This window comes from Mastomys coucha, unplaced genomic scaffold (genome assembly GCF_008632895.1).
Source record: "Mastomys coucha isolate ucsf_1 unplaced genomic scaffold, UCSF_Mcou_1 pScaffold4, whole genome shotgun sequence".
Taxonomy (NCBI): Eukaryota; Metazoa; Chordata; class Mammalia; order Rodentia; family Muridae; genus Mastomys; species Mastomys coucha.
In genome coordinates this window covers 15,916,634-15,937,304 of record NW_022196910.1, presented here as the reverse complement: position 1 = coordinate 15,937,304, position 20,671 = coordinate 15,916,634, and the positions used below count along the sequence as shown (strand labels likewise).

The 20,671-nt window shown below is 45.2% G+C and overlaps 1 protein-coding gene across 1 annotated transcript in view; it reads right to left on the bottom strand.

Moving 5' to 3' along the window:
- Gnptab (N-acetylglucosamine-1-phosphate transferase subunits alpha and beta) overlaps window positions 1–20,286 on the bottom strand; it is a 77,487-nt gene extending 57,201 nt beyond the window's left edge. The window contains exon 1 of the mRNA XM_031349115.1: window positions 19,904–20,286. Coding sequence (XP_031204975.1) covers window positions 19,904–20,020 — 117 coding nt within the window. The 5' untranslated portion in view covers window positions 20,021–20,286. The remainder of the gene's footprint in view (window positions 1–19,903) is intronic.
- Between the last annotated feature and the right edge of the window lie 385 nt (window positions 20,287–20,671).

Below are 20,671 nucleotides of genomic sequence, written 5' to 3'. Positions count from 1 at the left end.
CATGCTCTTCTGCATCAGAGGAACACTGCTAAGAGGAAGCTGGGATGCTGAAGAGATGCTCCAGCAGCTAAGTGAGCTCACTACTCTTGCAGAGGAATGCATTGTGGCTCCCAGCAGCCACATCACTGGTCATGTTATGCCCTCCTGTGTAACTCCAGTTCTAGGGGATTGCATGCCTCTGGCCTCAGCCAGCAACTACACTTAGCTATAACACACCTAAACACACATATACAAACACATATAATTAAAAATATAGAAGAGGAGGAGGAAGAAGGTCTAGAAAGATGGCTCAGTGGTTAACAGCACTTGTTATTCCTGGAAAGAACCTGGGGTTCAGTTCTCAGTCCCTGCATGGCAACTCAAAGTATCTGTAACTCCAGTTTCAGGGAATTCAGTGCTCTATTCTGGCTTCACTGGCATCGTGCATACACATGCAGGCAGGCAAACACTCTAGTAAGACTTTTTATATGGAAGAGTGTTTTAAGTGTATACAAAATAAAGATAATAAATAGGTGGGGTTTTTTTAATGGAAAAGGAAAGAAGAGAGCTAGGGCTGGGATATAGCTCAGGAGCAGATTATATGAATGATACGTACAGAATCCTGTATTTATCCCCACACAATGCGAACATCCAAAGATTTATAATCAGAAGATATTTGAACCTGAACCTGATACTTATCAGTCATATTTGCCAAAGCTTTTCTACAATGTAGACATTTATCAAAATATCCCATGGCACCCCATAAATGTATGCACAACTTCTACATTTCAATTCAAAGACAGAATAACTGTCACCATGCTTATAAGCTAAGAACCGATCTGACACTTTTAGTTCAGATCCTTGCACAATGCCTAGCACAAACATCAAGGAACACTTTTTTGTTTTGTTTTGTTTTGTTTTGTTTTTTGTTTTTTCGAGACAGGGTTTCTCTGTGTAGCCCTGGCTGTCCTAGAACTCACTCTGTAGATCAGGCTGGCCTCGAACTCAGAAATCTGCCTGCCTCTGCCTCCCAAGTGCTGGGATTAAAGATGTGTGCCACCACTGCCTGGCCAAGGAACACTTTCAAACAAGGCTAGTGGATACATGAGGGTGGAATCTTGGAACTGCTCACTACTCCCAAGTTACTCTCCAGAACTTTCTCCTTTGGCTCCATTTCCACAGGGTGTGTGAAGGCAAGAACTAGAACTTAAAGAGGCAAAAGAGCAGGCTCAAACACAGGGCACACAGCACTCTCTGCAAAAGCACATCTCTGAGGATTTTTTTTTTTTTTAAGTGTGGAGAATGTGGCAGACTACCCTGTGAAGCTGGAGGAGCACATGAACTCTGCATAACATAGCTAGGGCTTTTCCTACAGTGATAACCAGAAACCCAGCATGTCTACATTATGGTACATTTCTTAGTTTCAGACAACAAAATTTAGTTTGGCATTGAGGAAATAAAAGAGACCAAATGACTTTAAAAATATCTTTTGGCGAAGCACTTGGTGATCCAGCACCTGCCCAGGTTAACAATCCTAACAGTCTGGGGTTTGAAGACACTGGTTGTCCCCCAGACCTTAGAAAGTGTTATACTACAAAGGTACAGTAATAAAACCAGCATAGTACTGACACTGAAGGACCCTAGGGGCTTTGCCAGCCATACAACCACCTGCCTCAGGTCAAGATTAAGCCAAGTTCCATTCTCCACCCACAGGAACATTCTTGAGTAAAACATTCTCAGAATGTACTGACTATAGTCACCTGATCCTCTGGAAAGTCCCAGGTAAAGTTCAAATGCATGTCACGCTTGCTAGCCAATAGACTCAAAGGTCAATATGCTTAGCCAATAAGTTTGAACTGTAACCTTGCTGATGTGACCTGTGCCCCTAAAAAGTATAAAAACTGCTTTTAATAGCCTTCTCGTCTCTCGCCTTGAGGGACTGACTGAGGGTTGACCCCAACACTCTGGAAGGTAAACCTCTTGCTTTTGCATTGATCTGCATCTTGGTGTCTCACTCTGGGGCATCTCGAAGTAAGCACCACTGACTGAGGGTCAGGGTCTTACAACACAAAAACAGACATGATGATCAAAGGAACTAAACTGAAGATCCAGAAATAAATCCACACATCTACTGAACCTGATTTCTGATTTAGAAAAAAAAAAATACCAAGAAATACACACTGGATAAAAGACAACATCTTCAATCAAATGGTACTGATTAAGCTTGATGTCTACATGTAAAAAAATACAAAAAGGTTTATACTTATCATCATGCACAAAACTCAACTCCATATGGATAAAAGACCTTAACAATAAAACTGGATACACTAAACCTGATAAAAGAAAAGTAGAAGCCGGGCGGAGGTGGGACACGCCTTTAATCCCAGCACTTGGGAGGCAGAGGCAGGCGGATTTCTGAGTTCTATGCCAGCCTGGTCTACAGAGTGAGTTCCGGGACAGCCAGGGCTACACAGAGAAACCCTGTCTCGAAAAAAATAAAATAAAATAAAAAAATAGCTGTGAACACATTGGCCCAGGAAAAGACTTTCTAAATGGAACCCTGCTAGCACAGGCACGAAGATCAACAATTAGTACATGGGACATCATGTAAAAGAAACATTTCTTCTCCCGTTATAATGACTGTCTGGGAGGCTTACTGCCTCCGTCTGCTAACCTAGGCCTAGTCCTGGAAGCTTCTAGCCTTTGCACAATCTAATCTACGCCTAGAATATTTTCAGTCTCTGAGACTTGCTGCTGGATAAGCTCACCCTTTCTTCTTTCTGAACTCTAGCTGGCTGGTTCAACTCTACTGTCCTGGCGTAAACTCCTTTCCCAGCTGACTGATTCAGTCTGTTTTTTATCTTGGCCTCTGAACTGCTCTGTTTGACCTCGAACTAACTCTAGCAATCTGTTCTAATCTGGCTCCTTCTCATTCTCTTGCTCGTTCTGTCTTTACCTGTGTCTAGCTTGTTCTCTCTTTATCTGTCTCTGTAAAACTCTACTGGTAAAACTGCCTCCCTCTCCCTCTCTGTGCTGCTCCACTCTCCCTCTCAACTCTACTGCACTGTCTCCATGAACTCTACTGTATTCCTGGACTGTACTCTCTTCTCCTGTACTGTCTGTCTCTCCCTTAAGTAGCTTCCCTTGCCTCTCTTGTCAACTCTTGTCTCCTAAGAGCTGGGCATATCCTATTCTGTCAAATCTTTCTCTTATTCGTCACTTTTTTCTGCAACTCAATTAGACATCACTTTCAAACATGGCTACTTCCTCCTACAAGCTATCTTTACCTTCATTGTTTGGGGTTAATTTCTCAATGTTTGGTGAGTTGTGTGGGTGTTGTCTTCAGCAATGAGGCCTTGCGTTAGTTTGTGGAGAGCAACCTATAGTCTTGGCAACAGCCTGGGTTGTTTAAAGATTCCTATGGGACCCCCCTGAGCAACAACTCAGGTCTGAGCCACACCCTAACTATAAACAGGTTCAAATATCCTGTAACAACCTTATGAAACTGAGATTCTGCGTGGCAAAGGACTCCATTATTTGGACAAAGCAGCAGCCTACAGAATAGGAAACTTTTTTTTAAGCCAACTACACAACTGAGGGGTAATCCAAAATATGTAAAAACCTCAAGAAACTAGACATCAAAAAAAAAATAAACAACCCAATTAAAAATTGAGTGCAGATCTAAACAGAGACATCTCAAAAGAGGACAATCAAATGGCTGAGAAACAAAGAAACCGTTCAACATCCTTAGCCATCAGAAATGCAAATCAAAATTGCTCTCAGATTTTATCGTACACCTGTCAGAATGGCCAAGATCAGTAATACAAGTGACAGCCCATGCTGTGGAGAATGCAGAATAAGAGGAACAAGAACTCAGCCATTGCTGGTGGGAGTGCAAACTTGTACAACCACTATGGGAATCAGTGTGGCAGTTCCTCAGAAAGCTGGGAATGGATCTACCTCAAGTCCCAGCCCTCCCACTCTTGGGCACATAACCAAAGAATGTTTCATCCTACCAGACACTTGCTCAACTATGTTCATTGCCAGAAGCTGGAAACAGCCTAGATGTCCCTCAACAGAAGAATGGATAAAGAAAATGTGGTTCATTTACACAATGGAGCATTACTCAGCAGTTTAAAGAAACAATGACATCATGAAGCTTACAGGCAAACAGAACCAGAAAAAAAACAAATCACTTTGAGTGAGGTAACTCAGACCCAGAAAGACAAATCTGGTATATATTACCTTGTATGTGGGTATTACCTGTTAAAGTCCAGAATAGCCAACCTACAGTCCATAGAACCACAGAGGTTAGGTACAAATTAAGGGAGTAGAGGAGACAGATCTCGTTAGGAAAGGGATGCAGAATAGGTCATTGTGGATGGATGGGGGGCTGGAATAGGAGGATCAAATGGGAGCAGGAGGAAATACAGGGAGAGACCGCTAAAATTAAGGGTCATTTTAGGGGTAGTATAAAATCCTGATATAGTAGAAGCCTCCTAAAATATATACATATATGAAGGCAATCTAAATAAAATTGCCAAATAATGAGGGAGACAAAGTCCCAGTTGGCCATCTCTTGTCACCAAATGTAGCTTCTAGTACAAAGACTGGGTTACATCTAATTGAGTTGTTGCTCAGGGGAGTCCCAAAGGAATCCCTAAACAACCCAGGCTGTTGCCAAGACTATAGGTTGCTCTCCACAAACTGACAGCAAGGCCTCATTGCTGAAGGCAACACCCACGCAACTCACCAAACATTGAGAAATTAAGCTTGTGCCAATCTTTTACCGCTAGGTTCTAGTGCAACAGTTCTCAGCCTCTAGACTGTGACCTCTTTAGGGTTCACAGATCAGATATCATGCATATCAGATATTTTTATTACAATTCATAACAGTAGCAAAATTACAGTTATGAAGTAGCAACAAAGGAGTGTTATAGTTAGGATAACCACAACATAAGGTACTGTATTAAAGGGTTGCAGCATTAGGAAGGTTGAGAACCACTGGTGTCCTTGGTATAGGAGAGTACATTGCATGTTACCAAATGAGAAACAAATACCAAGCTAGCCTTTGATCTATAATGGTCTCTTGCCTGCAAGAGATGCTACAGCAATGGTGGTACAAAGCTTGTGGAATAACCAATCAATAACTGATTTGACTTAAGCCCAGTCCGTGAGATCGAACCCATACCCAATACTGCTTGGGTGACCTAGAACCAGAAACTAAATAGCCCAGAGACTTATGGTAGCAAATGCTACTGGTCTTAAAAAAAAAGAAAACAGAAGCTGGGCAGTGGTGGCACATGCCTTTAATCCCAGCACTTGGGAGGCAGAGGCAGGCAGATTACTGAGTTTGGGGCCAGCCTGGTCTACAAAGTGAGTTCCAGGACAGCTGGGGCTATACAGAGAAGCCCTGTCTCAAAAACCAAAAAAAAAAAAAAAAAAAAAAAAAAAAAAAAAAAAAAGAAAGAAAGAAAGAAAGAAAGAAAGGAAGGAAGGAAGGAAGAGAGAAAAAGAAAACAGAAAAACAGTAATAAAATGAGTCCTAATGATATTATGCCATACTCAGATCAGTGCCTTTTTGGGGGTTGGGGGTCGGAGGGGGGGCAAGACAGGGTTTCTTTAGGTAGCCTTGGCTGTTCTGGAAGTAGCCCAGTAGACAAGGCTGGCCTCGGAATCACAGAGATCCACCTGCTCCTGAGTGCTGGGATTAAAGGCATGCACCACCACCCGGCTTCAACTATAGTTTTTAAAGGTTTTGAAGAGGCTGCTGCCAGGGTCCCATCCTGCCTGGCATTTTGGTGTTGCCAGGGTGTTCTGTGTTCTATGATGGTGCTAAGAGGTAAATTAGGGACTCAACAAGTACACTTGAGGTTCAGACCATTGGGTCAATGGTGGTGTTACTCCTCACTGAAATAATGGTAGCCTTGAGGGAGACAGATGACACACCAAGGACCTCCCCCATAAACGACTTATTCCCCCACTGTGGCCAATGTGAGATTCCCACAGTGATTAGCAGCCAGCCCCGTGCCACATTTCCACTTACAACATCTTCTCATCTGGTTTAACTCACTCTCAGGGATGAAAGTCACTGTGCCTGGCTTGTATCGTGTGGTTATCAAACCTTCCACACTGCTCTACAGAGACAAAGGTGCCGTCTTACTCAGCATTCCACTCCCAGCTCTGTGAGGCTGTGGGGCAGCCTGTGGTGGGTCACCCTGTAGCCTTCAGCAGCCCTCCTCCCACCGCTCCTCTGACTCTTGCGCCATTTCTGGATTTCTTCTCATGACCTTCTATGTCCCGTTTTCTTCATTCTGACTGTGGTCCCCTATGTCAACATCTTTTGAACTTGTTCAACCTCTCTTTACTACTGTTGCCCGGAAAAGCCTTTAAGTCCATTCTCCTGGCCATCTCCCATTGGACTGTGAGTTCCTCAAATACAGAAGGAGACCTACCAGAGAACCTGACCACAGTAAACACCTCAGTAAATCTGTCATGTGGACAACTTCTGAAGTTTTGGTGAAGAATCGTTATCAAATAGAAATAAATGAGAAATGGACATGAAGTTAAGGACTGGGAACATAAAGGAAAGAAAAGCAGCCATGTAAGGAGCAGGAAAGATGGATCTATGGCTAAGAGCACTTGGCTGTGCTACCAGCAGACCTGGGTTCAATTCCCAGCACTCACATGTGGGCTCAAACCATCTATAACTGCAGTTCCAGGTAATCTGATGTCTTCTTCTGACCTCCAAGGGCACTAGATACACACATGATGGCTTACATACTTGAAGGCAAAACACACATACACATAAAGTAAGTACAACTATTCATAAAGGGTAAACAAGCACATCAAGGAGAAAGGATTAACTAGAATCCTAAAAGAAGAAACAAACTTAGAAATCAATTTAAAAGCGGGCCATACAGCTTTCCGCCTGATCACAGAATGCGGTGCCCTCTGTCTGAATAACACTTGGTCTGGAGGATGCCTCTGAGACACTTTCTTCTCACTTAATGTGCTGTGTGGATGAATCAACCACAGGCTGACTAATCACCTCCTAAAGATACTGCCATCTGCATCATAAGACTGGAACAAACTGTCCAGAGACTGGAGAAATTCAAAATGGTATTCTGTGAATAGTATACATTATTCACTACGAACACTGGCTTGCTGCTCTCTAAAAGGAACTAGAGAAGACATCTACATCGTAGTTTATAAAAGTGTATGCCATATTAATAAAGTACTCGCCCCTTTAACATAATACAGCACAGCCAGGCAGTCCTTGTGAGCTTTTCTGTTGTCTCTAGGGGAACACTTGACAGTTGTCAGCTGAGAGAGTGGGTCTCCCACTTCTGGCAGCATGAGCATCACAGCTAGAAGGGCTCCCCAGAGGGGACATATGGCACTTAATTAGTAGTTACTGGATGCTTTCTACCGAGCATTTTGCAAGGTGCCTTGTAGACATCTGACACCTCATTTAGCCCACCTGTCGTCACTAGGCTTAGTCACAATCAGTGTCTCAGTGAGGGCTTCTATTGCTGTGACAAAACACCATGACCAAAAAGCAACTTGGGGAGAAAAGGGTTTACTCCACTTCCACATCTCTGCTCATCATCAAAGGAAGTCAGGCAGGAACTCACACAGAGCAAGAACCTGAAGGTAGGAGCTGACACGGAGGCCACTGAGGGATGCTGCTTACTGGCTTGCTCATCCTGCTTTCTTATAGAACCCAGGGATAGCTCCACCCACAATGACCTGGACCCTCCCACACTAACTGATCACTAATTAAGAAAATGCCCCACCAACTCATGGAGACATTTTTTTTCAGTGGAGGCTCTCTCCTTTCTGAGAACTCTAGCTTTTGTCAAGTTGACATAAAAACAGCCTGCCACACACACTCTGCGTGACAGCAGTATTTGAGGCAGTATTTTCCTTGAAAACTTCAAGGAAAGTCAGTCTCCTGCCTCTGCATTGTTGCCTGGCAGCTCAAACTCAGAGGTAGCCCAGATATGTCCTTGGGAACTCGTGTGCTAGGTGCCCACCAAAATATGATTTATTTACAACTGGACAAAATCGGACATTGCTCTCTGACCTTCACCAATGTTCCAACGTCCCAGTCAAACCCTGGCTTGGAATGTTAAGCCATCCAAACTAATTGCCTCCAGCATTATGAGTAGGGCATTAAAGCTTACAGAATGAGAGACCTATCCCAGGACAAGGTCAAGTAAAATCCGAATTCTCAGTAACGTACTGTAGCTGAACCACTCCTAGGAATTAGCAAGAGACCTGTCTCTACTTTCCCAAAAGATTAGCATAGTGGGCGTTTTACCTAGGATGGGCGGAACCTTGAACTGAGTGTGTGTGAGAGACAGTCTGCAGCATTCAGCATTCCAGAATCTGCATTCAGCACTCGGACTAGAACCAGAACTTAGGTGGAAGTCCGTAGCACCCCCCCCCCACCCCGCCCAGAGCAGTGAGGTGAGGTGGGAGTGGGGGGTTGCAGCACCAGTTGAGATTCAAGAGAGTGAGCATTCGAGATTCGAGCATTCAGCATTGAGGATTAGAGATTCCAGCCTCTACCCTCCTGGCTGGTGCACCCCCCCACCCCCCCACCCCCGCCCCCGGGACTCCAGCCAGGCGTGCTTGGAGCCTGGGGGTGCTGCGCCAGTCCAGAGATGGCTGATGTTTTAGATCCAGTGTGTTTTAGGTGGCCTCAGATGTACCTCAACTACTGAGCTGCTAGATTTTTCATTCCTCTTTTGTAATGATTGTGAAAGCCTCATGCCATTTTTAAAGAAATAAACTGAGATCCCACACTACTTGTGTTGAGTCTGTTTGTCAAAGCCGAATCCCACACCTGGCCAGAACCCATCGTCCTGTGGAACAACGGACCCCGTAAGAAACCCCAGTCCGTGGCAACAGCCAGCACAGTCAGTGAACAAAATAAGTTTTGATGCCATAGTATTCCGTCAACAGATGCTCACGGAATACCTACTGTTAGGGACTGGGAGCGCCAACTGCCTATTTTGCTTACTCTTGTGGATGAAGGTGTTAGTGGAGGGGCTGGCAAGCATGCAGAGGGCTGGACCTCCTGAGCATTCCTGTCCTACCCACTTTTCCACGCCCCTTCACCAGTCTAGTCCAAGACTCCAGCAGATTACCATGCCCACTGCTATTCTTATAATCTCTTGGGATTTCTCAAATCTTGTACCTGGTAAGTGGCCCTGACAGGATTTTTTGTGTGTGTGTTTTTTGGGTTTTTTTGTTTTTGTTGTTTGTTTTTTGGTTACAAGGCCTGGGTTATCATCATTTAGCAATCCTCCTGGTATTAGATGCCAATACAAAACAACCTTTAATGGTACTACCAGAATCCAAGATGCTGGGGGAAGGGTCACTACAACTATACCAGTCACCCTTATACCAGCTTTCTCTCTAACTGTAGCCACAAGGGCCTTCGCTGCCCCCCCCACACACCCATCATCTATCCTCTCACTTGTCTATTCTGTGTATGGCAGAGGTGTGAGTTCTTCATCATGCATGTAGAGGACGGAAGACAACTTGTGGGGATCTGTTCTCTCCTTCTCCCATGGGTCCTGGGACTCACACTCAGGTCACCAGACTTGGTGACAAGCAGGTACCTTTACTCGGTGACTCCTTCATCTACCCTTTTTGACTGTTCTCCCCATGTCACGGCCTTTACTCTGTTTCTTTGGTTGGGAAATGGTAGTTTCTCAATATTAGCACCACTGCCGTTGGACCTGGATAATTCTCTTTTCCCTTTTTTTAAAAATTAGATATTTTATTTATTTATATTTCAAATGTCATTCCCTTTCCAGATTTCCCCTCTGGAAACTCCCTATCCCATTCCTCCTCCCCCTGCTTCTATGAGGGTGCTCCCTCCCCCACCCACTCCCACCTCACCTCACTGCCCTGGCATTCCCCTATACTGGGGCACCATGGGACCAAGGGCCTTGGGCCTCGATCATTCTTTGCTGTGGGGGATTGTCCCCACATATTAAAGCCAGCAACAATATTTCATTCCATGCCCAGCTAGGACAATCTAAAATGTCTCCAGATGCTGTGAAACATCCCCTGGGGAAATGTCACTACAAACTGAAAGTGAATGCCCAAGTCAGCTCTGCCCTCCTCTGTTCTGTCTGAGCATCCTGGCCTCCTGTTGAGCTTACACATCATCAAGGCAGCCATCCTGGCAGGCCACCATACAGGTCAGTCCTCACTGCCTCTCTCTCCCACCACACCCTCTACACATTTACAGCATTGCTCACAACTGTGATAAAGTAGCCTTTAATGCCTCACCCGACAAGCTCCTGTCAGCAGGAACCATGTCTTCTCTTGACTACTTTGTCCCCAGGGGCCTGGTTAAGTATTTCCTAACCAAATGAATGAGCCAGGCATTCTGTGGGAACAGCAGAATTTTAAGGTGAGAGCCGTCACCTCTGAGCCCAGGTTGCTGATCACAGAATAGGAAGTTAAGTTTTATCTCCTGAGCAAGCTAGACCAACTGAATGGTGGCTGCAACTGAGAAGCTGCTGTGCACAGAAAAAGGCAGCGGTGGCACACGCCTTTAATCCCAGCACTTGGGAGGCAGAGGCAGGCGGATTTCTGAGTTCGAGACCAGCCTAGTCTACAGAGTGAGTTCCAGTACACAGAGAAATCCTGTCTCGGGAAAAAAAAAAAACAAAACGTTTCTTCTTTAAGTACCAAATACAAGAAGCCACATTCCAGGGCCAAGTAAGTAATGGACCAAAACACAGAGGTTCCTATAGAGTGGGAGTTCATCCCCACCATGGCATAAATGTCCCGAGGCTAAGAAGCTTTGCAGAAGATTCTGTAACTGCCATTCCACCCCATTCAAGAACTAAGACAGAAACTTCCCCAAGTCCAGGGAAGACTCAGCAGGGTCACCAACACAGCTCACTGTAGTTCACGATGCTGCCTCACACCTCAGAAATACAAAGGGCTGTCAGCTAACTGTTCTCAGGGGAAGGTGGCAGCCATGGCCTGCAATCAGCTCACTCTCCCTAGCTGGAGCCAAAGACGGGTATGCCATGTACTGGAAGTGGGTCACACATAAGACAGGACCCAGGACCCACCCCCAGCCCCATAGAGGCAGAGGCGAAGATGAAAAGCTTCAGAGGCTATGGAAGGAATAAGCAACCCATCTAAATGAAAGTGACATTTGGTCTCCCCTGGATGACTAAGCTCCAAGCATGGTGGTAAGGAGTGGTCTCAATACACTTTGAAGGTATTCAGTAGAGAACAGACTTTGACACTTGTAAAACCTGAGGTGGCCACCTCAGTGGATACCTCGGATGATTACATAGGAAGGACTTACTGCCCTGTCTCTTGCTGCTTCTGCATGCTCACAGAGGAAACAGAGGCACACTGAGCTAGGAAAGTGAAGGGCCTACAAACTCATCTCCTCTCCTTAATTTTGGGTTTGCTCTGTAGGTCTAGTGAGGAGAAGCACAAAGTATCAACTTAGGCTCTAGAATCTGTTCCTCTCTGAGACTGGCCACTCTAATGCTGAGGTAACATACAGTTTGTAATCTGAAGTGCTTGCAAAAGTATGTAACCAGGCTTGCCTCGAACTCAAAAAGATCTGCCTATTCTAGCTCCCCATAGCTGGAATTAAAGGTGTATACCAGGAGGCCCAGACCAACAGAGAAGTTTTTGTTACCAAAGAGCAAAAGCACCACTCATCTTGGGCCCACATGGCAGCCTACTATTCATAGGGACAAGCACGGTTAATGGCCCCGTCCTCTATGTTCTTCATAAAGGAATTTCACTGCTACGTAACACAAATGTCTGTGCATTTTCAGGCACCATTCTACGATGCAACTGGTAACAGAGCCGGAAAGAACTGCTTAGGCCTCGGGAAAGTTCTCCCTCCACATCTGGGAGAGCTTTGGGACACTGGTGGAACACCAGGCTGCTGCGCTTATGTCTGGGCTTGGAATGGAAAGAACACTATCATGATAAACAAGTATGTCTGCCACAAGAGGGAAGTGGGAAGTATGCAAAGAAATAGTCTTGTCATTCTTGAATTTAAGACTAAGGAGCTGTGAGAAGGGGTAAAGGGCAATGGGGGACCTGCTGAAGAGAGAACTTCTAGACACAAATTGTCTTTCAGAGGCCAAAAAAGGGGAGGGGAGTAGGGTCAGGTTAAGTTTTGCTTTCACGACATGCTAAAATTCATTAATAAAAAGATTAGACCTCAAAATCTGACCAAACGCAACTAGGAAATTGCTACATATGTTATACGTTGAATCACTGTTGGAAGCCTTATGAAGTACCCTGGAGCTGTATTTAGCAAAGTCCCAGGATAATATGCCTAGATAAGAATATAAATTTCACAGATACTTTCCAAGGAAACAGCCATGATCACATCTACAAGATAAACGGCAACCAGTTATCACAGGCATAAAGTGAAGACCGAGGAAAGGAAACGAGTTTGAACGGAACCTATATCTTGGACCTCTGTTGCTCTGGCCAGTTCTTTGATAACAATCTGGTAACTATTCTCAGGGGCAGACCTCAAAGATGCGATGGTGGTTCAGCTGTGACTTCCAGGCCTGCAAAGGATTCAGGTGGTAAGACAGGGGCACTCACCCCCAAGGCAAGGCAAGCAGGCAGCTCCAAGTGTGGTCTAACCTCCTGAGAAAGTCTCTGCAGTTACTTTTGGGCAGAAGAGAAACTGGAGGCCACACCCATTTGGGGTAGATAAGAATAAATAGGACCAGGAGAAATTCCCAACATCATTCAGGCACCTTGATCCAACCCTGCCAGGGCTTGCCCAGTCCAGGTACACCAGCTAATAAGCTCCTTTGTTCTTAAACCGGGTCTGAGCTGAGTGGGATCTGTCACTTGCAACCCTGTGTTACAGATGATGGCGGCAGCCATTTCCAGTGACTAGTGATTCAACATGCAAAAGGGAACAGATTTTTCTACATTACCGAGCCTCAGCTCAGCTACTCCAAATGGTTTTACTTTCCAAAGCACTCTCTCCTTTTCTCTGTCTACCTGCCTACTGCTTTATGATGCCACCCTACAAGCTAGTGCCTCCTGCAAAGGTCGCTAAGGTCCCTCTAAAACGCTTCAACCAGTGATTTTCTTCCCTTAAATTAAGCTGTCATTGTATACCTACCAATCCTAATGTACTGAAATCCCCTTTCCCTTCCACTATTAGGCAGTTCTCGTGTCTGCAGTGGCCTCACCTCCCCTAGCCTGAGCTAAGTCCTGACGGTACCATCTGCCATACTGTGTGTATCCTACAGCATGTAGGTCTTAGCGTTCTGGGAAAATTTCTGGAGGATAAAAATGAATTTCAGAACATCAAAACGGACAAGTTACAGTAACATGAATTATGTTTAAAAAATACAAAGTAACCATACATTCTATTGGAGTAGAAAGCTTACCTTCATTTACACTGAGGTTAAAAGGATGCTAGTAAAAAATCGCCCTTAACTCATCCTTCCACCCACGGTGCTATGGAATTTACCTGGCACGTTTAGGTTAATAAGCAAGTTTCATTTATCAAGAGTTAAGAAGTGACTGAGACAAAGTCTTTGCTTTGCTAATTAACTAAAGTCTGATATCTGATAGTAGCATCCCCCAAAACAGATTTATATTTTTTAAAAGTTCTATGTGGTTGTTATTATTTCACCATAGCATATATTCCATTAATATTATAGTTCATATATCTTTTTATTTTTGTTTTACTGGTACGCACACATGTGTTTATGTATGTGTGTGTGTGCACGTGCGTGTCCGTACATGTGTAAGCCACAGGATCTCCTTCAGCCTTTACATGAGTTCCAATTCCCAACCACAATGAAGTGTTCAATAATGTACATTTTTTAAAATATTAAAATGAGAGGGAGGGGCCTTGAATATGTTGGTTGGTAATTTTGAAACCATTTTGTTGTTGTTTTTGTTGATTTCTAGTAAGACTGAGTCTCACTACATAGCCCTGGCTGGCCAGCAATTAATTATACAAGTAGACCAGGCTGGCCTTAAAACTCCAAAGATCCACTTGCCTCTGTCTCCCAAGAGCTGGTATTAAGGGCATATACCACCATGCATAGCAAAACAATTCCTTTTTAATAAAACCTAACAGAGAGGTAGCCACTAACCCACAGGATCAGCTGGGAAGTAACTCATTTTGGGCACTATTCAGGCCAGGGAATGGAATGTCCCCCTCCAATGGAATCTCTGCTTCACTTTTTTTTTTTTTGCCCCTGACCAAGAACACACAAAAATAATTAAATCAGGAAACTAATCAAATACAAACATGGTAACACATTTCTTTCCAGAAATTTGGCCAGCTAAGAAACTAGTTAGTAAGGTAATACTAGGATCCCGGTTTCAATCCTTCTTTATCGTTGAAAAAAAAAAAAGAGTACTTCATTAATCAGGCATCAAGATCATAAACAAGCAAGCGGAAGGGGAGGGAGGGAAGGGGGAATTCTCATAGACCAGGACAGGCTTTAACCTCGCCTACTGACTTTCTTAAGTGAGTCGATTTGGTTCCACGTGCAATTTACATAAGAAAGTCTTATGTTCCATACAAGAGAAGGCACATATATACAAATTCTCAAGTCCCAGTCATCTATGCCCCTTTTTTCACAAACCTAAAGTCAAAAGAGCTCCAAACACGGGATTTGTTTTTGTTCCTCACTTGGCAGTCTACCTGACCTGCTTTGAACTTGTTTGGTGGGAAAACCTGAGGTCACTAAAAGAAGGCTATTTATAGTTAGTATTTTTCTCACGAAGTAGAAATATCCATGTACTCCACTATAGAGAGTGCAGGGATTTGATGTTAAGATAATGTTGTAGAAGTTCCAGGAAAGGGTGTGTGGACTTGTATATAGAAGAGATGGGCCTGAAATAGTTTCCTCTCTAAAGCATGTTTTTTTTGTTGTTGTTTTTTTGTTGTTGTTGTTTTTGGTTTTGGTTTTTCTAGACAGGGTTTCTCTGTGTAGCCCTGGCTGTCCTGGAACTCACTCTGTAGACTAGGCTGGCCTCAAACTCAGAAATCCACCTGCCTCTGCCTCCCAAGTGCTGGGATTAAAGGTGTGCGTCACCAAGCCCGGCTAAAGCATGTTTTAAAGACACGTGACAGCCACAATAATAAGGCAGAACAATTACTAATGTTAAAGCCAGAAGTTTCTCCCTTTTTTCCCTTGAGTCAGTGTCTCATTGTGTAGCCCAGGCTAACCTCTAATGCTCAACCCTCCTGCCTGTCTCCTGAGTGCTAATATTACAGACATACCATACAAAGCAGAATCAAACATTTATGAATGAGCCCATAAAGGATTCTTCGGCATAGCATTTAGTGTTCCATGTAAGAAACCCAGACTCCCAGACTCATGGGACTTGAAATAAACAAATTCTTCCCTGCTGCCCTCACCCCAAGGCACTACCATGAGCAGTCAGGTCAAAGGAAGCTTGGGACAAAGGGTTCACTGTGGTGCCTATTAGCCTCCAGGCTCACAACAGCACAAGTACCTGTCAGGGAGGAGGATTCTAACTCCTCCCATTCCACCCCTTCTCCTAAACTCCAGCTCACGGGCTTCCTGTTCCCATCTTCTCCTTCTTACATAACCCTGCCATTTCAGCAGTGTGCGCTCTCCTGCTCTCTGTTGGTACGTCCTCTCCTCTCCCTTCACCCTCTCTCCTCCCATCTCACTCTCCTCTCTTCTCTTCTCTATCTTTTCTATCTCGAAACTCCCTCACTCCATGGCCAGGTTCAGTCTGCTGGCCACGATCAGTCTACTTCTTCTCTCCCTGCTCTGGACTCTTCCAAGTGCGTCTGGCTGTTCTCTCCCTTACACCCATAATAAAAACCTTCTCTTTGGGGAGATATGGAAGGGGGATGACATTTGAAATGTAAACAAATAAAATAATTGATGTTTTTTAAAAAGCCTTCTTTTTCAACTGTATCTTGGAACTGTCACATCCTTATTTCATTCAAACCTATATCTCCATTTTGAGCACTCACCTTAGATTGTCACCTTGGGATTCAACTGTATTCCTAATTTAGCAGAATTCCCAGGGGTTTCTAGCAAGTACTTGGCTTGACTTATAAGGGAAAAGAAATTACTCAGTAGATCCTGGCCTTGATCTCATTTTTCCTCAAAATCTGCACAAGTGTTCTTCTAACGGCTTATTAAAAAGCAACAACCTGGGGCTAGAGAGATGGCTTAGCAGGTAAGAGCACTGACTGCTCTCCCGACGGTCCTGAATTCAAATCCCAGCAACCACATGGTGGCTCACAACCATCCATAATAAGATCTGATGCCCTCTTCTGGGGTGTCTGAAGACAGCTACAGTATACATACATATAATAAACAAATCTTTAAAATAAAAAAGCAACAACCTAGGGCAGGGAAGATAGATTAATTAGTACAGTGCTTACCTAACATGCATAGAGCCTGGGATTAGATCTCCAGTACTGGGCATAGTGGTCTTAAACTTTAATAGTTCAATAACAAAATTATAATAATATAACAACTATAATCCTAGCACTAGGAAAGGTGAAGCAGGAAGGTCAAAAAGAATTTCAAGGTCATCCTCAAGCACAAATGGAGTTGGAGGGTAGCTTGGGGTACAAATGACCTTTTCTCAAACTCACACACACACACACACACACACACACACACACACACAGACACAGACATAGGGGTTGGGGGAGGGACTGGAGAGATGGCTCAATTGGTTTAAGAGCATTTATTGCTCTTCTGGCAGACTGGAGTTTGGATCCCAGCTCCCATACTGAAAATCCAGCTCAGTAACTCCAGCTCCAGGAGCTCTTCAGGCAAAGACAAAAAGACACACACACACAAATAAAAATCTTAAAATATCCACTTTACCTCTTATACTAAGAGGAGGAATATAATGATCTCACAATTTAACGATGATCTGTTTAACCATTACATGTATCACAACTAGTTAACTGCATGCAGGGTGCTACCTATATAATCAAAGTCCTAGTTTAAGGAAATATTTCAAAGTGAAGACTGAGACTAAACAATTGATGATAACATCATCTATTACCGCTTAACAACGGTTTGCTATGTGCTATCAATCTGATGAAGTGCTTCCTACACTTAATTTCCACTAGCAACCCTGATAAGAAGACAGTCTTGCCTTTATTCTAAAGAGGAAGCTGAGAGGGGTCAGATGTCCTCCCATCTGTGAGAAGCAAAGTCCAGGGGCTCAGAGTGAAGCGCAATGGTGAAGCTCTTTCCTGGGATGCACCAGGTCACAGGTTCGATCCTCAGCAGGGGAAAGAAAGGTGGTATTGGTAAATGGGATGGTTTTGAGGATGAGGACCTGCTGCCTAACCCGAGTTTGATTCCTGGGAACCACAAGGTGCAGAGAGAGACCACAAGCACAAAGTGGTACATGTACACCCCCATGCATGCACAGAACATAAATACATGGAAAGCCTTTTTTAAAAAGGAGGGGTTATTGGGGGGCTAGAGAGATGGCTCAGTGGTTAGGAGCACTGGCTGCTCTTCCAGAGGACCTGGGTTCAATTCCCAGCACCCACATAGCTGCTCACAACTGTCTGTAACTCCAGTTCCAGGGGATCTGACATCCTTACACACGCATATACATACAGGCAAAACACTGATCCGCATGTTCTAAATAAGAGGTGTTATGATGACGTTGGCATCAAAGTCAGTTGTCTTAAGTTTGAAGCACAAGTCTGATGTGAATTAGCTGTGTTAATTTATGCAAACACCTCAGCTGCATAACCTGTGAGGCCAGTAGAATAATACTGCCCATATCAGATGACACTCTGAAGACTAAATTAGTGTGTGACATGTGACGCAGTTAAGAGAATACCCAGTAAGGACTATGCTTGTTATTATCATGGTTAGTATTAACTGGAGCCATTAGTCACATCCAGGTTAGCCCTCCCTAACCCTCTGCCACCACAGACCAGCTGCCACCACCTCTCCTGCTACCTGGTGACACTTTGCACTCTTATTTCTCTCATTTAATCTAAACTTTAAGATCTGTGCTCACGAGCCAGGCCTTGCAGCATACATACACCTTGAATCCCAGCACTCTAGAGGCAGAGGCAGGTGGATCTGAGTGCAAGGCCAGCCTAGTCTACATAGGTAGTTCCAGCCCAGCCTGGGCTATGTGGTAAGACTCCGTCTCAAACTCTTCAAGGCTGTAACAAATGTATTTACACCCTGGTCAGTAAACAAAACGAACCAGGTTAAAAACATAAACCAGTAGCCTTAGCATTTGGAAGGGCTGCCAAAGGAAGACTGTGAACTTCAGGCTAGACTGGGCAACTTAGTGAGGCTCTTTCTCAAAAACAAAAGTCCTCCCAAAGCAGTAAGACACTAGCTAAGCATAAACATATCAAGTTACAACACATGAAACACAGACTGACCAGGAGGTAGTAGGAAATTAAAACACTCCACACTTGGAAGTAGATATTTTCATTCTCACCTGTAAAATTACTTTTTTTCTAGTCCCTAGAACCACTAAAAACACACATAGAAACAGGCCATATTGTTTAGCCAGTCACTAAACAGATGCTTAGTATGCACACACTGGCAGTGCCTGGCACTGGGCTTGGGCTAGGGTTACAGCATTTAAACTGACACAAGCTCCTCCACTGACCTTACAGTCTGGTGTAGGTGCAGAGCGTACACATGTGTATTTTGCCGTTTTATAAGAGCATTCTGTTAATTATAAAACCCTTTAAGCCTCTTACTAAAATATAAGCAAATAAATAAAACAAGGAGACCATTTCAAGCTCTTTGAAAGGACACGTTTTTTTCTTCTTGTCTCCAGGAGCAGTGTTTTGTTGAATGGCACACTTGTGTGCTTTCATTTCATAGTCCTTTGCACACTTAAGATAGAGAATACTGTATCAGAGTACCAAAAATCAAATAACTGAAATTTAAACTGAAGAGTAGTTGTAGTCCCCAAAACGTTCAATGTATGTCTCTAAAGGAGCATAAAATTCACTTAACCTGGTGTTTCACACCTCTCAAACTGGTTGCCTTTGCCCTTTGAAGAGTTTACAGTCTAACCAAACTGCTTTACTGCACATCAATTAAGTGCAGTTCTCAGTCCAAGAAGGACCAGCAACTTGATCTAAAAAGTATTAGCATAGCCTATGACGCAAGGGTCTGTGCTGGCTCTCAAGAGGTCCGGGGCTGGAGTCCAAGATCCAGCAGGCAGTCTTAGTCACCTGACAAGGGCCCTACTCTCCGTTCGTCTGAGATAAGCGCTTGGTGCTTCCCATCAGCGCGTGCATTCTCACTAGTAAGGCCTCCACCCGCTGACATGCAGCTGTACAAAACAGCAGAGCAATAATGAAAAAGGAAAAAAGTTAATTAAAAACAAATTCCCCTTTCACTCTGCAAAATTCACATGCAAAACCGCGCAAAATTCACATGCAAACCGCGCATGCCTCTAAGACAAAGTCTGAAATCCAGAAGAAGCAGAAGATAAGGTGTTTTGTCAACGGTGAAAGATTACTAAGGTGGCACCGCAGGACTGGATCCGAAGGCGGGCCACCGAATGAAGGATCTCACTACATAAAAATACAAACCCTAGGAAAGAGTTTCACCAGCGCAAGGCCTTAGAGCCAAAATCAAATGACCAGAGGACTCTTGGGGACACCCTGCAGAAGGAAGGGGACCCATGCGCACGCTGAAGCATGGGAGGCCCGGACGTCCAGTCCAGCTGCTGCAGGCGAGCCGGGGAGAGGATGCGCGCTCATCGTGCCTGGGACTGGTGGGCCGTGCTGGTCCCCAGGCTGCAGAGAGGATGAGGAGGCAGGAGGGAGATTCGGGGTGCCGGCACCGCGGGGCTCGGTCGGGGAGAGCTGCGCACGCGGCTCCGGGGCTCGGACTCCGCTACTCACCTCTCCGAACTGGAAAGCCGAGACGATTGTGACGACGATGCCCACGAAGCAGACGTAGAGCCCATACCTGTGGGATAGGCAGGTATAGGTCTGTCTCTGCAGGAGCTTAAGCAGCATCACCCCGGCCCCGCCACCCCACGCCGGGAGGAGCCCGCGCCGCGCTGCGCCGCGCCACCGCCTCAGCGAGCCGCCATTCAGGGGCCCCCGGCCGCGCCGCCGCGCTTAGCTCACAGCCCCCGGCTGCCGCACATTGCCGCTCCGGCGACCGACGGCCCGCTGGGCTCCACGCCGCGGCCGCCGCTTCCGGGAGCCCGGAGCCCACGCCCTCGGCGCGGCGGAGGCGGACCCAGGGCCCTCCAGGCGCCCGGCGCCACCCGGGGTTAGCCTCGGAGAGGCGGCGGCGGGTCGCCAGCGCCACCTGGAGGGCGGAGGGGCAAGGGCAGGCGCGCGCCCTCCCATCTGCGCGTGCGCTGTGGGTCCTGCCCTCTGAGCCCTCTGCCCTACGCACGGTGGGACCCACCCAATCAACAGGTAACCAAAGTCAGCTGTCCCCTGCTGATGGGCAGTCCTGCTGAACCAAAAAACACAGCTCCTGTCTCAAGTTTATCTTTGAAAGAAATTTTGAAAGATTGAGGCCAGGGAACGCGCTCCAAATGACATAATCTACTCTAGACGTTCTTACACGAGGTTTAATTAGTTTTGGAAAAACAAAAGTCACTAATCAAGGCTTTTGGCAAATACATTTTTGAGGTCACAGGTAGGCTGATT